The 22,268-nt window shown below is 46.1% G+C and overlaps 1 protein-coding gene across 1 annotated transcript in view; it reads right to left on the bottom strand.

Moving 5' to 3' along the window:
* Nucleotides 1-5,237: 5,237 nt before the first annotated feature.
* LOC138468408 (zinc finger protein 84-like) overlaps nt 5,238-22,268 on the bottom strand; it is a 91,289-nt gene continuing 74,258 nt past the window's right edge. Inside the window, exon 2 of the mRNA XM_069608961.1 lies at nt 5,238-7,489. Coding sequence (XP_069465062.1) covers nt 5,681-7,069 — 1,389 coding nt within the window. The 5' untranslated portion in view covers nt 7,070-7,489 and the 3' untranslated portion in view covers nt 5,238-5,680. The remainder of the gene's footprint in view (nt 7,490-22,268) is intronic.

Genomic DNA, 22,268 nt, shown 5'->3' on the forward strand with positions numbered 1-22,268 from the left:
CTCTCACTGTACTTCTCTGCCTTCTACTGTTCCTCTAATACCAACTCCTATTTTACTCTATACCAAGATCTACTCTGTTGTTCCTTCCACTCTGCTACTACCACGACATCTCTCTACTACCTTCCAAGTTACTCAGGGATATGGTCCCCTGTTCACCTCTCTCACTATTATCGACAACCGAGGATATGGTGCCTTGCTCACCCTCTAATAGCCCCTGTTCAACCCTCAAGAACCTCGATGGATATGGTGGCCTGCTCACCCTCTACTAGCCCCTGTACAACCCTCAAGAAACTCCAGAGATATGATGCCCTGCTTACCCTTCTACTACTATCTCCCCTCTGTCAGGAAAAAGGGTTGGTGTAAGAGGGGAGTGTGCAAAAGACACTGAAAAGGGTAGAGACACGAAATGCATGGAGAAGCTACAATTCCCAGCAGCACTTGGGAAATATGCAGTTGTGAAGCCGCCCGTGCTTCTGGCCAGCTGTTAGTGATTGAGAACAGCTTATTACAGGCCAACGATGCGCGGCAGGTGTGGCTTATTTTGACAGCATGGAGCGGGCGGTGAAGGAAGACCGAGAGATGCAGCCGCGTAATTACTCCCAGTGTTTCTGAAGTGGCAGGATTTGCTTCAGTGGTGGCGGGCGGAGAGAACGTTGCAGGCTATTTTGGCATAGCAAAACTTCGTCTGGGAATGCTCATGGGCCTCCCGGACCTCAGATAAGTGCGGAAGGGGCTTTTGGGCTAACTGTGTATGCTCTTGAGCGCTTCTCGATCACTTGAACTGGCAATATGAGACGGGGCAGGGTGATTATTCATATCTGTCTATGTAAAGCACACAAACTCCCCGCAGCCTTTTAAAAGTTGAAAGGCACCAGGAGAGCAATGCAAGCCTGTTGTTTATTTGATTAATCACCGGTGCTCAAATTGGATTGGCCGCTATTTACCTCTAATCAGTGCTGTAACTGGTTTTTGGGGTAATTTTCAGGACAGGAATGTGCAGGCAGCATACGTTTATGTTTAATGTCACAATCATGTTATGTGTTGATATTCTTTGCTTCTGCTTGCCCTAAGGGCCATGTGTATCGTTCATCATTGTGGGAACCTTCCCAATTGTATGTGTCCATACTGCTTGCTACATATGTTGTTCATGTGTTAAGGAAAAGAAAGTACACGTATCAAGGTGTGCTTATTCTGGGTGTGCCTAAGTAGGGAGTGCATGGTGCATGGTTATGAGTAGGAATTCGAGGTATATGGTAATTACAAAGTACTAAGTTTATCGTAGGGAGGCTAGGGTTTTACCCTGTTACTTCCCCCCATCCAATCCAAACTAGAAGTTCCCTTAGCCTCTATCCGGTGTTCCTAAAACCCCCTACCCTATCCACAACCTCTCCCTAACTCCTCTTCCTCCCATTGGCTGCCACGTGGTAACCTGTGTTATATCTATCAGGTGCCTGTGCCAACCACGGTGGGAGGGTCGAATTCATTCGGCTTCTGTGGTTCGGGGGAGAGTGTTGAATTTTCTTCCCCATTATTGTGGATCATTGTTACCCTCTTCCACTAATGTCCTTCGCTTGCTACTCCCACCTTCTACTACCTTTACTCCCAACAACTACTACTGCTACCTCCGCTCCTACTACTATCCCACTCTGCCACTACTCCTACTCTACCTCTAATACCCACACTATCTTTTCTCTCAAACACTCCACAGACCTCCTCCTTAACAATAGCCACTGCACTCCAGTCGCTCTCACCTCCTCTGGTCTCTTGGACGTCCTCCTCCGTCTCCTGTTCTCACCCAACTAAACCACACCTACTCACACCCACCTCCTTAAATACCCTAGCCCCGCCCAGGATAGGCCACTCACCCTGTCCAATAACTTTCCTGGCTCAAGAGGGAGTGGCATGGGGAGTGTACGGGGAGGCTTCAAAAAGGGCTTGGTAGCTTTGCCCCCTTTTCTGGACGCATCTCTGGAAAGGAAAGTGGAAGAGTTTCTGGAGGAGCTGGAGTCCCTGTTCCATGAGGTCTTCAATTGTAATATCTCTTGTAAACTGGTGGGAGCCTAATTAATAAGGCCTCCTTTTCTGAATGGTGTGTAGATTTCTGGAGACTTTTCTACACCGGTTTCTCGCCCGGCTGGTGTTAGGCTGCTGGATGTGTGTTGCGAAGTAGTACAAACTGCTGCTGCGCTCTGGCTTCCCTCTGCTGCGGTTACGCCCCCCGTCATTGTTCACTGCCATCATAGGTGTGGGGCGTCTGTAAACACTTGCGCGAACACTGGGGAATGTTTGGGGTTGGCTCCCTTCCTTCCGTTGCGAGGCCTGCATGCAGCCCTTGTCACAGAGGGTTTTGGTGTTATTACCCGGTGGGGTCAGTAGTTAAAGAGGCTGAGTCCCAGACTCGCGTCCTTGTCCCCAGGAGGGAAGATCCTCCCCATGAGGTCTTTCCGCATGTTACTACCCCCCGCGAGGGTGTCTATTGGTTAGCAGCCGCACCTCCACAGACTCATAATAAAGGGCTCCCCTGGGGGAGAAGTGTTGACACCTGGAGGGTCGTCGCACATTCTGTTACAAGAAATAAAATAAACTAGAGTGCCTATAAATAAATGCAACAATAACACTTAAAGTTCACAATCACATCCATTCCCAATTAAATCGAGGAGTGTAACTCAAAGATCAGACCCGACTAATTGAAACACATGGTGCCCTCCTGTTCCAGGAAGACGTTTGGTCGTGTGCAAAGTCAGGCAAAAGAAACGGATACAAGCATACAAATGACAGCACCAGTAGGATATTGGGGCTCATTACAAGGTTGGCGGGAGCCTTGCTGGTAAAACCAGCAGGCTGCCGCCTACCTGGACATTTTTTACGGCTCCTGCGAATGGGCAATTACCGGGTCATCATGGCCCTGCCAGACCCAGTATTTGCCTATTCGCGGGCGACGGAATGAAATGCTTCCAATTCCCATTTGAGCCCCATAGAGCTAAATGGGAATGGGGAGATCGGATGTACCGGCACCATTCTGAATGGTGCCGGTGCATCCAACATGCTCTGCTCGCGGGTGCCGGCACGCCCGCCCGCCAGGCCAGTCCTGGCAGGCGGGAAGGCACCCACAAGCGGAACTCGTAGTTTGCCGGTCTGGTAACTACGGTACCGGCAAGCTTACCAGTACCGTAGTTACCGGACCAGCAAACTTGTAATGAGGCCCATTATGTTTTTAATGTTATTGCAAAGTGAGACGTTTGGATGAATGTCAGTATCCTTTCCATCAGTATTTTATTTCATTGACGTTTATCAACTGTCAGATTATTTTTAAATTAGAAATTGGTCATCTTAATTGATCATATTTAATTTGGCAAAATGACACTTGGACCACTATTCCTTCTTTGAATTAATATAGAATTCCTAGGACATTGTCATAAGCCAACAACTATTTATCATTTTATCCAGAAAGGACATCATTTGATTTCCAAAATAGTGTGAATCATATCTCACCAGAGCACAGAACAAATGTCTATTTAATTCTCTGATTGTACTATACGGACAAAATAGTATTTTCTTAAAGACATTTATAAATTATACACTGGAAATCCTTTGACATCTTTTGCTTACTCATCACACCCACAGCACTCCTGTAAAATAGTGTTTAAACAGTGGACATCACACCCTTTCTTCTAGAATGTGCTCCCCATTATGTCGTTCCTAGTCCAGGGAACCATCTGATAATCTCCAGTGATCCAATAACAGTAGACAACAGCGTTAAACAGTTTCCAGGATCCTGATGGGAGGAGGAGACTAGAGTTGAAGAATCTTCTGGAAAAGGGCCAATGTTGCACTTTTCTGGAAAATTGAAAGCAGTGTTTTACAAATGCAGCAGAACTGAATATTGCAGGTTTATAAAATACCCAGAGTATGGTTCACCAGACACGGTGAACACAAACAATGTTACTAAGCATGGCACTAGACAACATTTTGAAGAGGTTGTAGCATTTTACTCCAATTTTCTGACGTCGAGAGTACTAAAAGAAACAGGCACCGAGCATACAGCTCCTATTCCGATCAGGCTGTCCAAATTCCACAGCTCCTCCCTCTTGAAAGGCATCGATGGTGCCAGTGACCTGAACATATCTATCAAACTCTTGGATGAAAGCAGGGGCAGGCTATGCATTGGGATGGGACTGGGGAATATCTGCCTGTTTTAAGGGAGTAGCGGGGCCAGTAAGCCGCATATCTGTAAAGAGGGGGTTACACGCTCCCTTATTTTATTCATTTGTTTTACAAGAGTGCCTTTTCAACCCCAGGTCCCTTGGTTCCAACAGCAGATGGACATGAACACATTAGCAAAACGCAAGCAAGGCAAATAAGAACGGATGGGTCTCCAGCAAGGACCCAGAGGCCAGATGGTCTGTGGTAATGTGCAGTCTCAGAGAGAGGACATTTCAGATATAATAAGCTGCACCTCTAGATATAAATAAAACTTCTGAAACAGGAAACCCCAATATGGAGGCATGAGAAGGATGTAAGGATACAGGGAGGACAATCGAGTTGAAGTTTGAACTGCCAAAAGGGGGTGATCCAGGCAATAAAAATCACCAAAGCAAAAATAAAACCACAGGTGACCACACAATAAGATAACCAGTGCCAGTGTTGATGGCGATGAGCCAGTAATATACAAGGTGTGTAGAAACGTACGAAACACAGCCAATATAAATCAGTAGTGCAGCATTGAAGAGCTGTGATTTGCAGCTATTGCTGGCACAGTTGGGGGCATAAGAAAAGGAGGATTTTGCGCCACACCTTAAGGAAGAAGAACCAGCTGCCAACCACAGCATTTAGTGCGGGCTAAGGGAGACCCTGCGTAGCATTTTGACACTCAACTAGACAGTGTGGGCACAGGATTCTGAAGGTGGGGAACAGAAGGGTACACGCCAGACTGTTTTATCAGAGTTCAACTTTAGCCAGTGTGACCATATCCTCTAAGTAATTGCCAACAACTCTGAACATTCGGCCACACCAGTGTTGTGCTGCGGCACCAGTGTTGTGCTGTGGCACCAGTGTTTTGCTGCGGCACCAGTGTTGTGCTGCTGCACCAGTGTTGTCCTGCGGCACCAGTGTTGTGCTGCAGAACAAGATCTGAGAGCCAGTGACATCAGAGCAGAACCTGTAGCCATGAAAATGAGCTGTGAGGCATACCATATCCGGTAGCTTTGAAACCAGGAATCTCAGCCCTGGTGCCTGCCTTTTATTCTTTTTATAAGAGTGTAATGGTGACATGTGGTCAGGATCAGCTCTAGTCTTGGAAGACAATAAAGCTTTTCCAACATTCACTATATGCTCTCTGGTACCGAGTGACCATTCATTTAGTGGCTTCTTGGTACTAAATTGCTACAAGGGTTCCCTGCGGTTGCTGACAGGATTAATAGGTCATGTCTTTAGGGATTTTCAAGATATCCAGTGGTCCTCAATTTCTCTAAGGCCCTCAGGCCGCGTTTCATAGGATGGGTACATTAACACAGAAGGCAGCCTATCCCCGTTCTAATATTCTAGAAGAGATGCATATCAAACAACACTGTTTCAGGCAATCATAACCAGCAATTTGTGTAACGGGCTAGCTATGCAATTCACAGGAATTTAGCTCTCAGCCTCATTTATCATATTTCTTTTTAAATCACCCTTTTGTTTTTTATAAATGTGAGTGCAGAGGAGTTTTCTCACCTGTGTGTGTTCTCAGGTGACTGGTAAGAGCTGCCTTTGCACTGAAACCTTTCCCACATTTAGCGCACACATGAGGTTTTTCACCTGTATGTGTTCTCAGGTGACGGGTAAGAGCTCCCTTTGCACTGAAACCTTTCCCACATTTAGCGCACACATGAGGTTTTTCACCTGTATGTTTTCTCCAGTGGTAAACAAGCTGCGCCTTCTGAATGAAACCTTTCCCACATTCAGTGCACAGGTGAGGCTTCTCGCCTGTATGCGTTATCTGGTGGTAAATAAGATTTCCCTTCTGAATGAACTTTTTCCCACAGTCTGTGCACTGATAAGGTTTCTCACCTGTGTGTATTCTCAGATGATCAATAAGAGATGCCTTTCCATCGAAGCCTTTGCCACATTCCGTGCAGAGATGAGGTTTCTCACCTGTATGCACGCTCTGATGGCGAATAAGATCTCTCTTTGCACTGAAGCTTTTCCCACATTCCGTACACAGATGAGGTTTCTCACCTGTATGTGTTCTCTGGTGGTGAACAAGTTGTCCCTTCTGAATGAAACTTTTCCCACATTCAGTGCACAGATGAGGTTTCTCACCTGTATGTGTTCTCAGGTGATGAATAAGTTCTCCCTTCACACTAAAGCTTTTGCCACATTCAGTGCAAAGATGAGGTTTCTCACCTGTATGTGTTCTCTGGTGGCGAACAAGTTGTCCCTTCTGAATGAACCTTTTCCCACATTCAGCACAGAGATGAGGTTTCTCGCCTGTATGTGTTCTCTGGTGGCGAACAAGTAGTCCCTTCTGAAAGAACCTTTTTCCACATTCAGTGCACAGATAAGGTTTCTCACCTGTATGTGTTGTATGGTGGTAAATAAGAGCTCCCTTCTGAATGAAACTTTTTCCACATTCAGTGCACAGGTATGGTTTCTCACCTGTATGTGTTCTCTGGTGGTTAATAAGAGCTCCCTTCGAACTAAAGCTTTTCCCACATTCAGTGCAAACATGAGGTTTCTCGCCTGTATGAGTTCTTTGGTGGCAGACAAGTTGTCCCTTCTGAATGAACCTTTTCCCACATTCAGTGCACAAATGTGGTTTATCATCTGTATGTGTTCTCTGGTGGTAAATAAGACCTCCCTTCTCACAGAAGCTGTCCCCACATTCTGAGCACTGATATGGATTCTCACCTGTATGGGTTCTCAAGTGATAATTAAACAATGCCTTTCGAGTATAGCTTTTCCCACATTCAGTGCAGAGATGAAGTTTCTCAGCGGTTTGTGCTTGCACGTGGCATATAAGACTACTCTTCTTATGGTACATTTTCATCCACTTATGATGCTTTTCATGCGTGTTCGTTATCTGAGGCATAGTATGAGGTTCCTCTGGAGACAAACATGGCTTGTTTCCACTGAAGGTTTTAGCATGTTCAGTACATGAATCCCTGATGACCTTTATATTCACACTATGGTTAAAATGCCATGTGTTCTATCATGAATTAAGAGACGGTATAATATGCTTTTCGTGCAGAAAATAACAATACTGAGTTCCTGTGATCATTCTATATATGTTTCCGATCTATGTTGTAAGAAGCTGGAGGTTACAGTGGCTGAAAACCTTCAGGTATTCAGAAGGCTTCTCTAAATCCAGTTCCTTGTTACGCCGAAAATCCAACCAGTTCTTAGACTTGCATCATCCGAAGATGTGTAGATCGAATACACACTATCGATATTCGTGCTATATTAGAGAAATGAACAGAAGCGCTGTTGCAGTTTTCTGGGCATCAGTCACCTATAGAATTAAAAAGGAGATTCACATTAATAATGAATACATGTTCAAGACCACTGGAATAACATTTAGCAGGCAGACTGGTTCTCAGAACGAGTGATGTGTGCTAGTTAATTGCTTTCTTGTATTATCTGATATGTCTTTGAAGTGCCATCTATTGGGGACAAGTATCTCAATGAGTGGCAGAGAAGTAATGCTCCAATGGTTAAACAAATAATGCAGCCGTAACGGAGCAGATGTGACCAGTAGCTGGAATATTATGTTTTTATTATAGTTGTGCTACAGAGTGAAAAAGTATTAATGTTATTGTGACTTATACTGCACACCACTGCCATTCTCATGGTCTCCAGGGGCTCTGGAGGATCTGAAAAGGAAGAAGGGCTTGGAGGGCTTAGAGGGATAGAGAGGGGAAAGCGCTAGAGAGCTTTAATGTGCTGTTGGTAGCTTCTAGTCAGAACAACCAATCACTTTGTGCAGGTTTTGGTTTTAGTTGGTACAGGTTAGGGGGTGTTTGTTGTGCATTTGGGATGATGTGTGTAATTGGTTTCGTTTTCTGCAGTGTGTTGTGTTTAGTTGGGTCTAGCGGAGTGTGTGCATTTTGTGGTGGTTGTAGGTTTCTATTGCGGTGGAGCTATGTGTGTGTTTTGTTTGGTGTTTGATGGAGAGTATGCAGGAAATTGGAAAGTTTTTAGTAGAGTTAGTTAGTCTGTGCCTTCTGTGCAGTGGTTATGGTGGTGCGGCAGGGTTCAAATTCTTATAAGGAGGATTGTGTTCAAATGCTTTTTAATTTGGGACATCCTTGCCGGGTGGCAAAGGGCTGAGGTTCAGAGGTGGTGAACTCAAGGTGGAAACATCTCACAGTGGCCAAGTTCTGAGTGGCAGTGTCCCAACATAGTGCAATTAAACGTGTGCCAACCCTGAAAGCAGCTGAATTCAGAGAGACAGAGCCCACAAGGCAGTGACAATCTCACAGTGGCAACATTCAAAGTGACAGAGTCACACAGAGGGAGACATCAAAGAGTCATACAGCGGCAGAAAGTCAAAGTTAAGTTAATATAGTCCCACCGGGATTTAAAGATTAAAAACCTACAGCATCTAAGATCAAAGTGGCAACATTCAGCAGCAAAGTTCAAAATCAATGTCAAAAACAACCTGGAAGTCGTAACATTTTAAGTGGGTCCTTTATTCATTAGGTCTCCAGATGCATGTTCTTCCATCATATTTATGAGGCAAGGCCTCAACTAGCTTATACATGCTCCACATTTCATTCTATGAATGGTAAAGCCATACATGTCTCCAACAGACATACAGCTTCTAACCAGCCTATGTTATCAGCGATTACCTTTTGGCAAATGTATTGCGGCTCGGTCATGCAAAAGTTTAAATGCATTATTGAAGAGGAAAGGACTGAATTGAGGTTTAAAGCAACAGTGTCTTGCCGCTTTAAGAACGATGCAGGCCCTGATGGCATTGCCAAATCTTAACTTAAACCCCAGATGACTCTGCAAACACATCAATCTCCTGAAGAATTGACGGAAGGTAAGATCTCAGGTCACACCAATGGCTATGAGGCAAAGTCCTTCGGAGTCTCCCCTCGTTATCATTCCATCTGCCTGGCTATCTTTTACCATTACATTATTGCCACATACTTGCTTCTTTGCCAAGAGAGCGTGCGTGTATTGCCTGGTTGAAAATACAGACACCTCGTCTTCAGAAGGATGCTTTCATTTCATGACATTGCTGGTGCCATTGGATCAAGTTCACGCCAGTTTCCCACTGCACAAACCTGGTTGCTTCTTCATGGAGGAGCAGTCCTATGTTCATCCAGCCTCAGAAAGCCCCTTGACCTTTGTCATGACTGTGCACTCGCTAGGTTTTCCCCTGCTGATTGCTTTCTCACATACCAAGTAACCGGTCTGGGTTTCATGTTCCTCTTAGGTGGAACGTCAAAAGGTTGAGGGGAAAATGGCGAAAGGCATACCCTACTCTTGGGCAGATAGCTCGGGGAGTGTTGATGACAGACCTTCCTCAAGATGGGCACTCTGTCATGTGTCCATGTGTGTTGAACATGAAAGCAAAGTCTTTTTGGTTGTAATCTGCACTAACCTCAAGTTGGAATGACTATAGGAGTCTGATTTTGTGTTGACTTTGTACAGATAGTGTTAATGGGGCCCCAATGAGTAATGGTTGTTTTTATTTATTCCATATATTGCAATGAATGTTACCATGACTTTAATCTGAAGTTAATCAGAATCCAGATATTACCATCAAAATACAATATACTAGGTTAGAAAGCGTGTTTAGCAATTATCGTTTTGGATTTGATGAGGAGGTCCTAGCACCCATCACCGTACAACCCCAGCACACAATCAAACTTGCTGGGCTCGCAGTGGCAGCAGTGCAGCGGCCCTGCACCTTTCTTTTCCACCTGGGTCTGATGGCGAGGCATGGATGGCCCACATTCTGGAGGATGACTTAGTTCAGGCTTGTCCAGATGGTGAGGATGTTGGCACGGTGATGCCTTAACAGGCAGGGTGAAGTCGTTGGTCCTTTCTCTGCGCTGCTAATGTGGTGCGCAAAGACATGTTATGACTCTAAAATATAAGTAGCCTTTTACCGCGCTAATAGCCAAATACTGGTAAATGGTTGCAATTTTGGGCATCAAGGGGAGGGGGTTTGGAGTCCAATGTCAGACAGAGAGTGGCAGCGAAGACAGGCTGGGTTGGACAGGACACTTCATACGCAAATGTCCAGTCAGACCTCGTCAGACATCAGGAAAAGTAATTGCCCGGTCCTGAGAGCACCACAGTGCCCATTTCAATGTTTCCTATGAAGGATGTCCTGACGCATCCACTGTCAATCGCCATGCCTCATGTGTACGTGCCCGTTACTAAGCAATGGAACAGTGGGTCTCCAGTAAAGACAACAGCCCTTCTCGATTTTGGTGCCACTGGCAACTATATATGCACACACCTCACGCACGCACGGTCTCAGGGTATCCCTACAATCATGAGGAGAACCACCTCCGGTTTAGAAATCACCTCAAGACCTTCCTCTTTCATCTGCCTTCGCTCCCCCTCTCCCCTGCTGATCTGCTCTCTTGGCACTGTGCACCTGGCCACCCTCTGTTCCCCTGGGCCCAGGTACCTGCTCACCCTGTCACCCTCCTGCACTGTGTCCTGGCCACCACTTGCACTTGAGGACTGTATCTGTATCCATACAGGCCCCCCTCTCATCCCCCATTTTCTTCTTTTTCTGCACTTATCAGACTTACCCAGTTCTGCTGCTGGTAACACAGCACTTGCCACTTGCTGGCTGCACTACCACCGTTTACTGCTTCCATTATCTGTTTATTTGTATTTAGTTATTATTATTTATCTGTTCTCCTCTGCTCAGCACTTTTCCCCTTTCCCTTTCCCATACACTTGCACGTTCTCAATGTCACTGGTCCGAGTAAGATCGTTTTTGTGTTCTCCCCGGTGCCCCTCCGTTGCCTTGTCGCGCTCTGAAACACTTGTGTATGAGCGCGATTAGAAATAAAATATCATATCATATCATACAATTGCTAAGAAAGTGGAAGAACCTGTGCAGGCCATAGATGGCACTGCTTTGTCTTCAGTGCAATAAGAGAACAAATGCTGCTGATTTACGTCTGTAGTAGCTCAACAGCATACCAAGGTCATCGCCACACTTCGGTATTGTGCTGGGTACGCCTTGGCTCGGGCTCCATAACCCTTCCATAATGCATCTTCCGATCTCCCAAGAGTCGTCCTTTCCCCCATTGGTGTCATCTACCAGTTCCAGATGACCCGGACCTAGCAGAACCCTCACCAGTGGCATGCTTGACAACTTATTGTGCCACAGGTACCCCCAACCCGACGACCCAGGTATCAGCCAAATACAGGCAAGACGTGGTAGTTTCTAGCAAAAAAGAGGCACCTTGCACCAGCCACGACTGCCCCATTTACCCAAATGAGGGGGGCTAAGATTCCATGTGGGAGGATATGTGCACTCACTGAACCAGAAGAGAAGTATCTCCACGAGTACCTTGACGCCAATTAACAGAAAGGCTTCATTCGACACTCCAAGTCACCCGCAGCTTTACCCGTGTTCTTCATCCTTAAACAGAAAGGAGAACAGAGGTGGTGTGCACTACCACGTGCTAAATTAGATCACAGAAATACAACAGTATCTGGCCAAACAACTAGGACTAGGTCCGCTGTGTGACAGTATTCGCCAAATTAGACATGAGGGGTGCCTACAACCTTATTCGCATTTGTGAGGGTGATGAATGGAAGACGGCATTCCACACTACATATGGGGCCTCATTACGAGCTTGCCGGTCCGGATACAACAGTACCGGTAAGCTTGCCGGTTCTGTTGTATCCGGACCAGCAAACTCTGATTTGTGCTTGCGGGTGCCTTTCATTCTGCCAGGTCTGACCTGGCAGAAAGAAAGGCACTCACGAGCACAGCATGCCTGTAGCACAGGCACCATTATGAATGGTGCTTGTGCTACAGGCATCGTCGTTCGCATTGAGCCCTATGGGGCTCAAATGGGAATGGGGATCACCCGATTCTGGCACCCACGAAAGGGCAATTACCGGGTCCGGCGGGGCCGGAATACCTCGGTAATTGCCAATTCACGGGTGCCGGACATTCCTGCAAGTTTCAAGGTAGCCTGCCGGTTTTACCGGCAAGGCTGCCTCCAACCTTGTAATGAGGCCCGTGGTCTTTCTTTGTACCTGTACGTAGCTGTATGCCTAGATGATTTTCCGATTTACTCTGAGCATTTGTCCACTCACGTGGAACACCTACAATCAGTTTTGGATTTCCTGGGTCAGGGCTCCTTCCATGTCCAGTCCATGGAATACTTGGGCTTTGTCCTGAGACCTTAAGGGGTACTCATGGACCACCGGACGGTGAAGGCAGTGTTGAAATGGCCAGTTCCATTTACAGTGAAAGCCTTGCAACCTTCCCTGGCTTTGCAAACATTTATCGCTGCATCATCTATGGATTTTCAGCAATGGCGGAGCCTCTCACCAAGGCTTCTGTTCAGTTCCGGGGGACAGCGAAGACCCAGCAAAACGCCTTTACTACAGCTCCTGTATTCATGCATGCTGATCCCTCCAGACTTTTTTTGTTTTTTAAGATGCCCCCTCGGCTACTGCAATAGGGGCAGTGCTTTCCCAAAAATGCCCTGAAACTGCAAAACTGCATCCCAATGCGTATTATTCTCGAAAGCTCACGTCCCTTGAAAGAAACTAGGTCATCACAGACCGTGAGTTGTTGGACATCAATGCCGCTTTCTTGGAATGGAGGCACCACCTCTCCAGGGGGCCCCTGTCAGGGTTCTGTTCAGCTCTTCCTCATCACGTCTTGGGCCAGGTACACATAAAAGGAAACTTCCCCATGCCTCCAGAAAATCTATCTTTATTCCTGAGAATTTAGGACTCAAACGCCAATTACAAAGCCCTCAGAAAACATGTTCATCCAGACGTTTGCGTTCCTTCAGAGAGCGCTAAGGGTTGCCGTGGAAACGCTGGCTTCCACTGCATAGACGTTTGCCTCCTGGATTACGGCGGCACATTGTGCGTGCAGTCAGGTGTTCCTAATATAAACTCTGCCCACTCTGCACGGCGCTGCTTCTGAATTTGTTCTGAAAGCTTCGTTACGTCTTTAGTTACCTTGATTCCTGGTCTTGAACTCCTGGTCTGTATTTCGTCTACCCTTGCTTCGTCTCCTGATTCTGCTCAACGTTGTTTACCTGGTTGACCTGGAACGCTTACTGGATTGTCACGGTTCTCCCTCTTGCACTTCCTTTACCTGTTGCCGACTCGGAATGCTTGCTGGATTGTCACGTTTCTTCCTGCTGCACTTCTCCTGCCTGTTGCTGACTCAGAACATTTCCTGGACTGTCACGGATTTGGAACATTTCATCAGTTCATCACATCTAGTGTCTGAACCCTTCCGCTTAGGACCTTCAAAGAACACTGGGGTCATTGGCGCAACGCCGCAACGATCAAGTACTTTTGTTTAGGCGTCCTCGTGCCGGCGGGAATAGATGAACATTGTTACTTCCGGAACTAACACTCCTATTGCTGCAATATCCCTTCAGGAACACCCCAAGGCGCATAACATTCTTCTATAGGTAAGAAGACTGCACTGCAGTAGGGTTTGTTCTTCCATACTGTTTGTTCCCTCAGTAATTGCTACTTCTATTTCCCAGGGTTACCTATCATACTAGTTTGGAATACATTAGTCAAACCACTCATTCCTTGATTGTGAGAAACAATTCCCATCACTGTTCAATTTCATTGTTGCTCTGAAACAATATATTAATCCTTGTTTTTTCTTTTGCAGCCAGCTGTGTGGGTACCAGGGTGTAACTCAATTTGTCGGGCAATACTCACCTCAATCTGTCCTTTTGTACTCTTGAGGGGTATATTGTCAGAAAGACTCAATTGCTTCACGACGTGTCAAGCCACCACTTCTGAGTTTAGCCCTTGGGCCTAACAGCCCGTCATGGAGTTACAGAGTACACTGATCACTGCAATTTACTGGCACTGCAAAGCATATGGAGTTCCAATGCACAGCAATTCAGGTGGCATCTGTGTTTTGCAGGGTACAACTTGACTTATCATCCGGGGAATCTACAGAGCATGGCTGATGCCCTCTCTCATCAGGGGGACAGTGACTATACACCAAGAGTCCCCAGAACCACATATCCATCGTCCTCTTTCCCATCTGTATCCACACACCTCAAATAAGATGCTTCCGTTCTCCCAGGCAGGATCTCCTACCTCATCTATCCTCCTTGTTGAATGCACAATACCTGCTCCTCTCCCCCACCAACCACCACTTTTTCACTTGGCCTCTAGAATGCACAATTCCACTGCAACAAGTCTACCTACATAACTGACCACTTCTACTCTGATCACCCTCACCTTCCACTTATTGCGATCACAGAAACATGTATCTCCCATCAGGACTCTGCTACACTAGAAGCTCTTCACACTTTCTAACTACTCCAACACCCGTTGGGTAGGATGGTGGTCTGGGGTTCCATATTAATGAGGCCCTCAACACTGCCCCTCTGCGCCCCTCTAGCATGAACTCTTCCTCTATTGAATATGCACCTGTTCAACTCCTCCCTCCTCTCACTGTTCTGGGTATCGACCACCTGGTCCTCCTAATTCCCTCATCATACCCTACTCCTTGAGTAACTTCTTACCGATCACGCGGGGGGATTTTAAACCGCCCAAACCATCTGCATCCTAAAGTTTGCATCTTACATAAAAGTTAGATTTGTGAATGCCATGTACTAGCTCCTGGTTTTTTAGAGGTGGTTCCTGCCTTCTATGTGATACCTGATGCCTGGGAGCTAGTTTAAGCTCCAGCTTATATAACCTGAATTCTGTACTCCTCATCTGCCCTCGTCAAAGACTAAGAAGAAATTCAGGCAGAACGCTCTTGCTCCTTACCTTGATGATGTGAGGACCTCTCACATATACTTTCCCCAAATCAGGTCTCTTCCACTGACCGTGCTTTCTCTGACTTTTACTATGCACTTGTGACTCCATTTGACCATCACTGTCATGCTCACACATTTATACCTTCTCGTCCCGTCCTCAGCCTTGGATCACCTCTGAAATTCAGACCCTCAAATCAAACATGTGCCATAACCTACAATACTGGTGCAAATCACAGACACGGTCCCTACTCCTACAAAACATCCCTGGTTGGGCCAAACTCTGCACTGGACTCTGCCCAATCCTCCTACTTCACAAACCTAATGTTCTCCCTTGACAATTACCCCTGCAAACTTTCACCTACCTTCCAATCTTTGCTCACACCTCCCAAGCCAATAGCGACCACCTCCTCCCTTTCTGATGACTTTGCTCACTACGTTTCCTCTAAAATCTCTATAAAATATATATCACATTTCCTCCCTACCTCTTCAACACTTGACTACTTCTCCCCTACCTCGCCTATGGAATTTTTACCCACCCTTCGAAGTCCCAAGCAATCTTTCGTTCTGATTGACCCCTTTGCATCCCAAATGGTCAAAGACTTAATTTCAATCACTTGCCCTTATCTTGCTGAGCTCTTTAAACTTCCTTTCCCTGCTGAACTCTTCCCTTCAAATCCACAACTGTGTTACATCTATTGACAAGCCCTCCCCAAACATCCCAGCTAAATATCACACACTTCCTCTCCTTCCCCATTATTCAAAAGTCCTTGAGCAGATCACCAAGTACCTGGAGGATAATGATAATGACATTGGAGATCCACTTTCATCTGGCTACCGTAGTAAACACTCCACTGAGACAGCATTCATGCAGGTCTCCAACTTTAGCTCAAATGCTCGCCACTCCAAACTCTCTTCCATGCTCCTTCTTTTGAGCCTGTGTGCTGCAGTGGACTACTCTTCTCTTCAGGATCTTGGGTTTCACAAATCTGTTCTTGCCTCAATCACCTCCTACCTGAAAGTACAATCTTTTAAACCACCTTGAAACTCCCAAACATCTGACCCGGTTGCCCTCCATATCGGCATCCCCAAATGATCAGTCCCTGGACCTGTGCTCTTCACCCTGTAAAGCTTTCACCATCACCTTTTTGCTGTAGAAAATCTTTTTGTCCTTTCCTTCCTTCACCCCAGAAACCTCTGAACAGATTACGAACGGACTCTCTACATTTCGTCACTGGATGGCTCCCTGCTGCCACATGCTGAAGTCCTTAAAAATAAAATCCTCTTTCTCGCAGCTTTCAATGTCATCCCTTCCTTCTCCTACCTCCTGCCCACCTCACCTTCTTGCTCCCTCACCCGAGGCTTGCAATCTTGGGGTCTCCGATAGCAACCTCCGACTACAACAAGTCACAACCACTGCCTCTTTTACTCGTATTAACCTAAATCATTCCTCCTTTTCTTACTAACCCCTCTACAAAAACTCTAATCTCCATTCCTGTGCTTAGCAAACTGGACTACTGCTTAAGTCTACTCCTTAGCCTCCCTCCATTGGGGCAAAGTACTCAATTTAGTTACCCGCACTCTTTGCAACCTTCTGTGACGAGTCAGAAGACGGACACAGACTCTTTGAGGACAAGATTCATAAACTTTTATTAAAGAAAAGGATGATGCCGAACGTTCCCAATTTCTACAAGTGGTCACACCTATATTTCCAACTAAGATGTTCGCCAGTCAGTGTGCATGTTCAAAAGGATATAGTCTGCTGTACAAGCCTACCATAACTGACCCGACCACTATAAAAACGACCCTATATCTGGAGAATGACTCCCTTCTCATTGAGGGTATTTTAATACCAATCTGTAGACTTGTTTAATGATATGAAATTCCCAGATAGTGTGTGACTTCACTAGTCTGTAACTCTTCAATTATGTTCTGTATCTTTCCTTTCGTCTTGGGATCCCCTTCTTTTCAAAGATATTTTTTCTTTGTTGCTTATTTCAGAGTATCCGGGAAGGATGTGATTATTCAGGTGGCTTTTCTCTCTGGGCCAATTAGTACTCAACTTGCGTTGTTTTATGAAATAACGTGGTACCATACACCAACACCCGGGCCTGCAGGTAAGTTTACTGTAGGTTTATTGGTATCATAGTTGCCAGGAAAGACACCAGCACATCCCTCAGAGCCAGCTTACACTCACCAACTGTAACTCTCAGAACCTAGTTCAGATTCCAACACCACAACACTCTCCCTCGCTGAAATCACAGCATTCCAGGGTTAGTGATGTCACCAGCATGTCACCAGCACTCAGTCATACATTACAACATCTTACTTGCTTATTTAGCTGTCTCTGAAAGTATATTACAATGTCCTTTGCTTTGGACCTGCTCTTCTGGTATGAAATATTCTATGGGGTTTCCCTTCTGTTAAACTGTAATGTAATCGCACAGCCCGAATGCCACGTTATGTATGTTGGCCGTAAGCAAATTGCATCATGCAACGAACACCGCGAACCATGAAGCCTAAATGTGGCCGGTGGAAATACATTTTGTAATTGTCCGCCATTTCCTTTTCTCATGTAACGCTTTGCAAACTATATTCTGTGCTTCAGACACACACGGTGCGAGGCCATAGCTTGAACTCTGAATCCTGTTTAGGCAGGAATGTGAAACCCTGCAAAAATACATTGAGCCTCATTACGAGGTTGGAGGCAGCCATGGCGCTATTAGCGCCATGGCTGCCTCCAAACTCGTTCCGACTCCGCCCTGGTGAATGGAGCAATTACCGGTCCATTCCAAGGTTGGCGGGACCAGTAATTCCCCATTCACCAGGGCCATTCCCCATTCCCATTTGAGCCCCCATAGGGTTCAATGGGAATGGGGAAGGCGCTAATAACGGTACCGCAAATTGCGGTACCGTTATTAGCTCTAGAGTCCCTTTGCGGGTCCCGTCCTTAACGCCTGAAAAAACAAGACGTTAAGGAAGGACCCGCAAAGGGAACTCGTAGACGGGCAGTAAGGGATTACCGGCACCGGTGCCCTTACTGGTGCCGGTAATCCCTTACCGCCCACCTCGTAATGAGGCCCATTGTTTTATTATTCAGTAAAGCCTTGAAGCTGTACAAGAGCTGCGGCTAATCAGAGGCCCAGGTGCCGGCCTGTCTTGCAAGCGCTGCCGTAGAAGGCAGTTAACTGAGAATGATATGCAACTAACGGTGCTCCTTCACGAAGGATGGTATTTCTTTACTTCAGAACTGTCTGACCCTTAGCCCATGAGCGCAGCAACCAGATAACATTGTTGTAATGTCTCCTGCAACATGATATCCATCCTTGTGCCAGTGTCCCGTGTTCCCCAAAACAGTAAGCTGTCTCTGCAAACCTTGGCTAGAAATACCAAATGTTTAGACTGAATGAGGTTACGTGCCTAAATGTCAATTACTGAACCCTAGCTTGCACGTCATGTATATGGGTGGTCTGAATAATGCTGTTCAATGATTATGTATTATGTATATATATTACTGCTTTAACGACGGCTCGCTCTCTCTTCTCTAAAAGTGTTTGTGAGCACACGTCGTGAGGATTTGAGACCCGATCGGCCGATCGAGATACTCTGAATAAAACCAGACTTGTTTGGAAAACGAACCTCACGACTGGCGCATCAGTTAGTATATGGTTATGGTGCCTTTATTCCATATATGGTCTTACAAATATGTTTGTTTGTTTGTTTGTTTGTTTATTTGGTAATGCGCACCAAACCCTTAGGTAGCTGGGCGCAGCAGTTACAAGAATACTTAAAACTTAGTTACATAGTACAGGCAAATACAAAAAACATGATACAACATCAAGATTCAAATTACATAGAGGTTCGGTCTAGTATCCATGGGGACTGGTGGATACATTAATAGGGCAAGTGGGAAGGTGATAAGTATAAATGCAGTGTTCAAGCAGAGAAGTCGGGGTCCAGCTGAAAGTTGAATAACTAAGTGTCATTGATTAGCATCCAGTTCTGTAGGTTCCGTTTGAAACAGGAGTAAGGTTGCTCCTTTCTGAAGGAGCCGGCAATGCATTCCAGTAGAGAGTAGCTTTAACAGGGAAACTGGATTCACCTGCTTTGGAGAGTTTGTATCTAGGGATTTCTAGGCAAAGAAGGTTGGAGGCTTTAGTGTGGTACGTTGTAGTTTTTCTGGTCAGTCTAGCCGAGAGATATGGGGGGGCTGCATTATTGAGGCCTTTGTGGGTAAGGGATGCTGTTTTGAGTAGTATCCTATCGCTGATTTTGAACCATCGCTGGTCTCTTCTATGATTGGAGATATGCTCCCTTCGTGGTATATTCAGAGCTGCTCTCAAGGCATTATTTTGTAATGTTTGAATTTTATTGATGGTGCTTTTGTTGGTTCAGGCATATAAGGCGTTACAGTAGTCTAACTTGGACATTATTAATGCATTAGCGAGTGTAATGCAGCTGGTTTTAGATGAAAAGGGTCTACAGGCCCTGATTAATTTACACGTATAGGCTGTGGAGGAGGCATGGAGCTAACTTTTTTAATGATAGATGTGGAATCCAAGTTAAAGCCTAGTGTTTTTACCTGATTAACTACTTTTATTACGTCGACAGTAAATGCAGCGTAGTTGGGGCTAAGTTTTTTTTGTTAGAGTCAGAACCCAGGATCAGAATCTCAGTTTTGTCGTCGTTCAGGCAGAGTCCATGTGAGGCCATCCATGTCTGAATGAGGAGGTATATTCTGTTCACCAGAGCTGTGTCTTCGACAAAATAGCCCGAGAGGGAAATGAGGATCTGAGTGTCGTCAGCATAAATAGTATATGTGACGCCCAATCGGTAAAGTTTGTCAAATAGGGGCTTGGTGAAGATATTATATATTGTTGGTGAGATGCAAGAGCCTTGTGGGACACCGCGGGAGATTTGGATTGGGTCTGCAGAGGCTCATGGGGAGAACACTCTCATCGTACGGTTAGCTAGGAAGGATTGAACCCACGCTATAGCATCACTCGAGAAGTGAGCAGCTGATGCAAGATGGTCGCATAAGACTGCATGATCCACCAAGTCAAAGGCTGCCGACAAGTCAAGGAGGAGTAGTATAGCTGTTTTACCTTTATCCTTCAACTCGTCGATTTATGTCTTTAAGTCAATTAGCGCCGTTTCAGTACCATGTTGGGGTCAGTACGAAATATGGCGCCCAAATAGGGACCCTCCATGCGATGCTCCATCGCCTACGTTGAAGGCAAGGACGAGTCGAGGACGAAGCTGTCGGGCCGGGATCGGAAGGAGTCCAGGGCGCCCCTGCAGAAGTGATTAGAGACTCCTCTGTAGATCTGTACACAGCCGATCCCTGATCGACGAGCAGCGCCCAGAGAGCATCAAGGCGAGGGTCCTGGAATCGAGGCAGATTGAGCCAGACACGCTGGGCGAGACGATTCTTGGTTGCGCCTGTATCTGGGTGAAATGCGCCCTGAGAAACAAATTGATTGTTCAGGTGAGTCGTACCCCAATCAGATTCTTAAACCTCCTGATATTGGTTGAGTGTTGCACTTGCAACTACAAACATCCAGGTAAGAGATGTAAGAGTTAACCATGCCTGGGACATTGGGCCTCATTACGAGCATGGTGGTAGCCGTGCCTGTATGGCAGGCACAGCTACCGCCATGCTCGCTACCAGCGCCGCCTCCTGCGAATGGGCACTTACCGGCCCATTAGAAGTTGAATGGGCCGGCAATTGCCCATTCACGGGAGGCGGTAATGCCGGGCTCCTGATCCCCATTCTGCCCCATAAGGCACAATGGGGGTCGGAAGCATGGTGTTGCACCGGCACCGTTGATAACAGTGCCGGTGCAATTACGAGGTTCCCTCACGGGTGCCACACAGCCCGCCAGGTAATACCTGGCGGGCTGTCAGGGACCCGCCTGGGAAACTCAGAATAAGGCGGTACCGTGTGGACGGTGTCGGTGCCATGCCAGCACCGCCCATACCATACTGCCAGGGTCGTATTGAGGCCCATTGTCTTCCTGTCTAGTGAGATTTTTCCACTGTGGTAGACAATCTTTGGAAACTGGCCAGGTTGCGCCACCCGAAGGGTCGTCAGGGTATGAAATGTACATTAAGTATGGTATTGGGGCCATTGTATTTAATGTGGTTTGGCATAGGCAGACTAGACGTGAATCACACCTTCAGTGGCCGAACTATGGGAGTTTCGAGTAAGCGCGAATAGAGCATTTAGAATCAGTACTGCTGCGAAAGAAGGCCAGACCCGCAGCGTTTGACGCTGTTAGGGACTGAAGGAAGGAAGCGAATCAACGCTCGAAAAGTGGAGAGAAACACGCACGTAGGCACATGTCAAATGTAGAGAAAGCGCTAGTGCATGATCAACAGAAGCAGACAGAAGCCATTCGAAGCATGGATAGGACCTTCCAATAGGATATAGAGAAAATAGACCCTTCACAGGATTTGCATACATCAGACGAATTGATAAATAAGATATTGAATGAGCAAAGAAATGAACATCCGAGTACTGACCCAGTTGCACCGCCTCCCTATGTATCCCCTCCTGCCGCTATTCCCACGCTTGCACCTGCACCTGCAGTGACCGTCCCATCTGCACCAATGACATAATTTCCTGCGCCTCCTTCAGAGCATGAGTTATACGCTCTAGCTAGCAGCTCTGCATCAGTAGGGCCTGAAAGAGGAAGTATTAGACTGACTCGTAGTACAATTAGTAAAGAACAAAAAGAAGAACTGAGACAGTGGACTGAGACATACTGATGATGGCAATGAAACACTTGTGTACGAGCGCGATAGAAATAAAATATCAATCAATCAATCAATGAAGTGGCTGTACAAAGCTCCATATCTGATCATAGAGGTAATGGTGAACAGCAGGTATTGTTAGAATATATGGGTGAATATCTTGTTAAAGTATGGAGTGATTTAACTGATCAAGTTGTACCGCAAGAGCTGCGTGATTTGATTGTTCTTTCGCATTAACGAGATAGTGCGGCAAAAATACGTGAGCATGTAGACGTATATTTGTGTTTAAACGAGAACTTGATTGATTGCATAAAGATATAATGAATAAGCGTGAACCGCATAGGTCACATATTCAGAAACAATTTCTCCCACCATTAAAACCTGTTAGGAGATGTGTATTTGCACACGAGAAGCGCTTAGATGGATTACGGATGCTAGCATTTCTCCGATTGAGGTGCACGATACGTTTAGTCAATATTCGCCGAAAATGCAGAGAAAAGTGTTACAGGTTATGGTGGAATATTTACAGGATGATTGCATGAAAAAGAAAGTTTG

The sequence above is a fragment of the Ambystoma mexicanum genome, chromosome 4q, assembly GCF_040938575.1.
Source record: "Ambystoma mexicanum isolate Mex_15411 chromosome 4q, UKY_AmexF1_1, whole genome shotgun sequence".
In the NCBI taxonomy this organism is placed as follows: domain Eukaryota; kingdom Metazoa; phylum Chordata; class Amphibia; order Caudata; family Ambystomatidae; genus Ambystoma; species Ambystoma mexicanum.